The 1,971-nt window shown below is 44.2% G+C and overlaps 1 protein-coding gene across 1 annotated transcript in view; it reads left to right on the plus strand.

The window, feature by feature from the left end:
- The first annotated feature begins 1,485 nt into the window (after positions 1-1,485).
- The window catches only part of LOC147034391 (uncharacterized), a 5,241-nt gene continuing 4,755 nt past the window's right edge, over positions 1,486-1,971 (plus strand). Inside the window, exon 1 of the mRNA XM_085851869.1 lies at positions 1,486-1,660. Within this exon, the coding sequence (XP_085707995.1) occupies positions 1,520-1,660 (141 nt within the window). The 5' untranslated portion in view covers positions 1,486-1,519. The remainder of the gene's footprint in view (positions 1,661-1,971) is intronic.

The following is a 1,971-nucleotide window of genomic DNA, read 5'->3' on the forward strand; positions in this document are numbered from 1 at the left end:
GCCGACCAGCAGTTCCCTGGTTATGTTATCCAGGTGATACCAGGTGATTGCCCAGGGTCTTGCCCTTATGTTTTTCATAGGGCTGTGAATTTCAAGGCTGTGAATATTTGTAATAAAACACAACTTGGGTGTCAAGTGAGACGAATCACGAAAATGAAAACAAAAATTTTTTTTTCAATTATATTTATCTCGTTACAAATCTGCGACCGCAGCACACGAAGGGTTAAAAACAAAAACCAACTTTAGATTCCCACCAACACACTTTTTTGTCACCTTCAACTTGCCATGTATGGATTTGTTTAAATTCACAATGTCATTATTATTCTGTGTCTGTATGAACAAGTGTTTGTTTTAGAAATCTTTATTTTGCACGAAGTCATTAAAATGTTATCTTCGGGGGGGGGGGTGGGGGGAGCTGAGACCCCTTTTTCCCGAGGGCCCACAACACCGTCAGTCTGTGGTTGCAAACTTCCTGGAGCTCGATGACGATCCTCAAAAGAGTTCTCGGAACAAATCTTCATGCACCCCGCCCCCCTCTACACCGCCCTATGTACCTCGTCCCCCTCTACACCGCCCTATGTACCCCCAACCTGCTACACCGCCCTATTTACCCCGCCCCCCCTCTACACCGCCCTATGTACTCTGCCCCCCTCTACACCGCCCGATTTACCCTGCCCCCCCCTTTACACCGCCCTATGCACTCCGTCCCCCTCTACACCACCCTATGTACCCCCAACCTGCGACACCACCCTTCACCACGGGTATGGATAGTTCAGACATGACCCTCATCATGTATTATCATCCATGGAGTAATGACATGAAGACAATCGATTTTCTTTTGTGAAATTCCCATTTTTAACCTGAATCCAGAAATTAAACAGGATTATTGTGATGAATCAGTCGTTCACACTGATGTATTCATGCATGGGAGCACCAGGGCGTGGTCCAGGGGAGTCACGTGACCTGCCCATGTTCAGATGCCGTGCTGTGCTGTGCTGTGCTGTGTTGTGCTGTGCTGTGCTGTGCTTTGTTGTGCCCGTGTCCGGAATAAAGATTGTTTCCACTTCAGAGTCTTCGTTCTTGTTCATTGAGGACAAAACAATTAATTATTAATCTTGAATTTAAAACACAAAACAATTTCCACCGAGTTGATCGTTGTTGTAAAATTGTTATATAAATTATCCAAACTTTCAAACATTCGAACTTGTGCTTTGTTTCAATTGAGTTTGGGTTTTGAGAGTTCATGAAGAACAGTAACTGAACACAAATATGAGAATAAAATAATCCGTGTTTAAAAAATCGGATTATTCATTGGGACCAGGCTGTTGCTGTGCTCGTAATGACGTCACAATATCGTGCAGCCGTTCATTGTGACGCACACACGTTCATTGTGACGCACATCCGTTGATTGTGACGCACACACGTTCATCGTGACGCACACACGTTCATCGTGACGCACAAAGAAGATTCCACGACCGACTCGTTCACAGCGACAGAAGCAAGTTCACAAGCTCTGACAATGTGGACCCTGATTTGGAGAATTTGTATTTCCTTCTTCGGAATTTTTTCTTCGGGAATTGTCCAGCTGCACCGAGTACGGGAAATGTCTGTGTCCGCGAATCTGACTCGTCCCGGACAATGGATTCTCAAGTCAAAACGGGTAAGGGGCAACAATGGGGTGGGGGGGAGGATGGGTGGGGGTGAGTGGGGGTTCACGGAGAGAAGAGAAAGTGAACAAAATGAACAAGAGCACAGAATTACATCAAAAATATTTAATTCACAGTTTTTCACACTTTGTGAACTTTCACCTTTCATGTTTCACCTTTCCTTTGTGACTGCTCACCTTTTACCAATGTGACGTAATGAAGGTTGATTCTGGTTCTCAACAGTGATCAGTAAGTCCATGGCCTCACAAAAACGTGATTGTGAAAGCAAAAAACTTTATATTTATTTTTTGTCAATAAGTTTATT

This window comes from Eptatretus burgeri, chromosome 1 (assembly GCF_056783735.1).
Source record: "Eptatretus burgeri isolate ZD-2024b chromosome 1, Ebu_testis_v1, whole genome shotgun sequence".
Taxonomy (NCBI): Eukaryota; Metazoa; Chordata; class Myxini; order Myxiniformes; family Myxinidae; genus Eptatretus; species Eptatretus burgeri.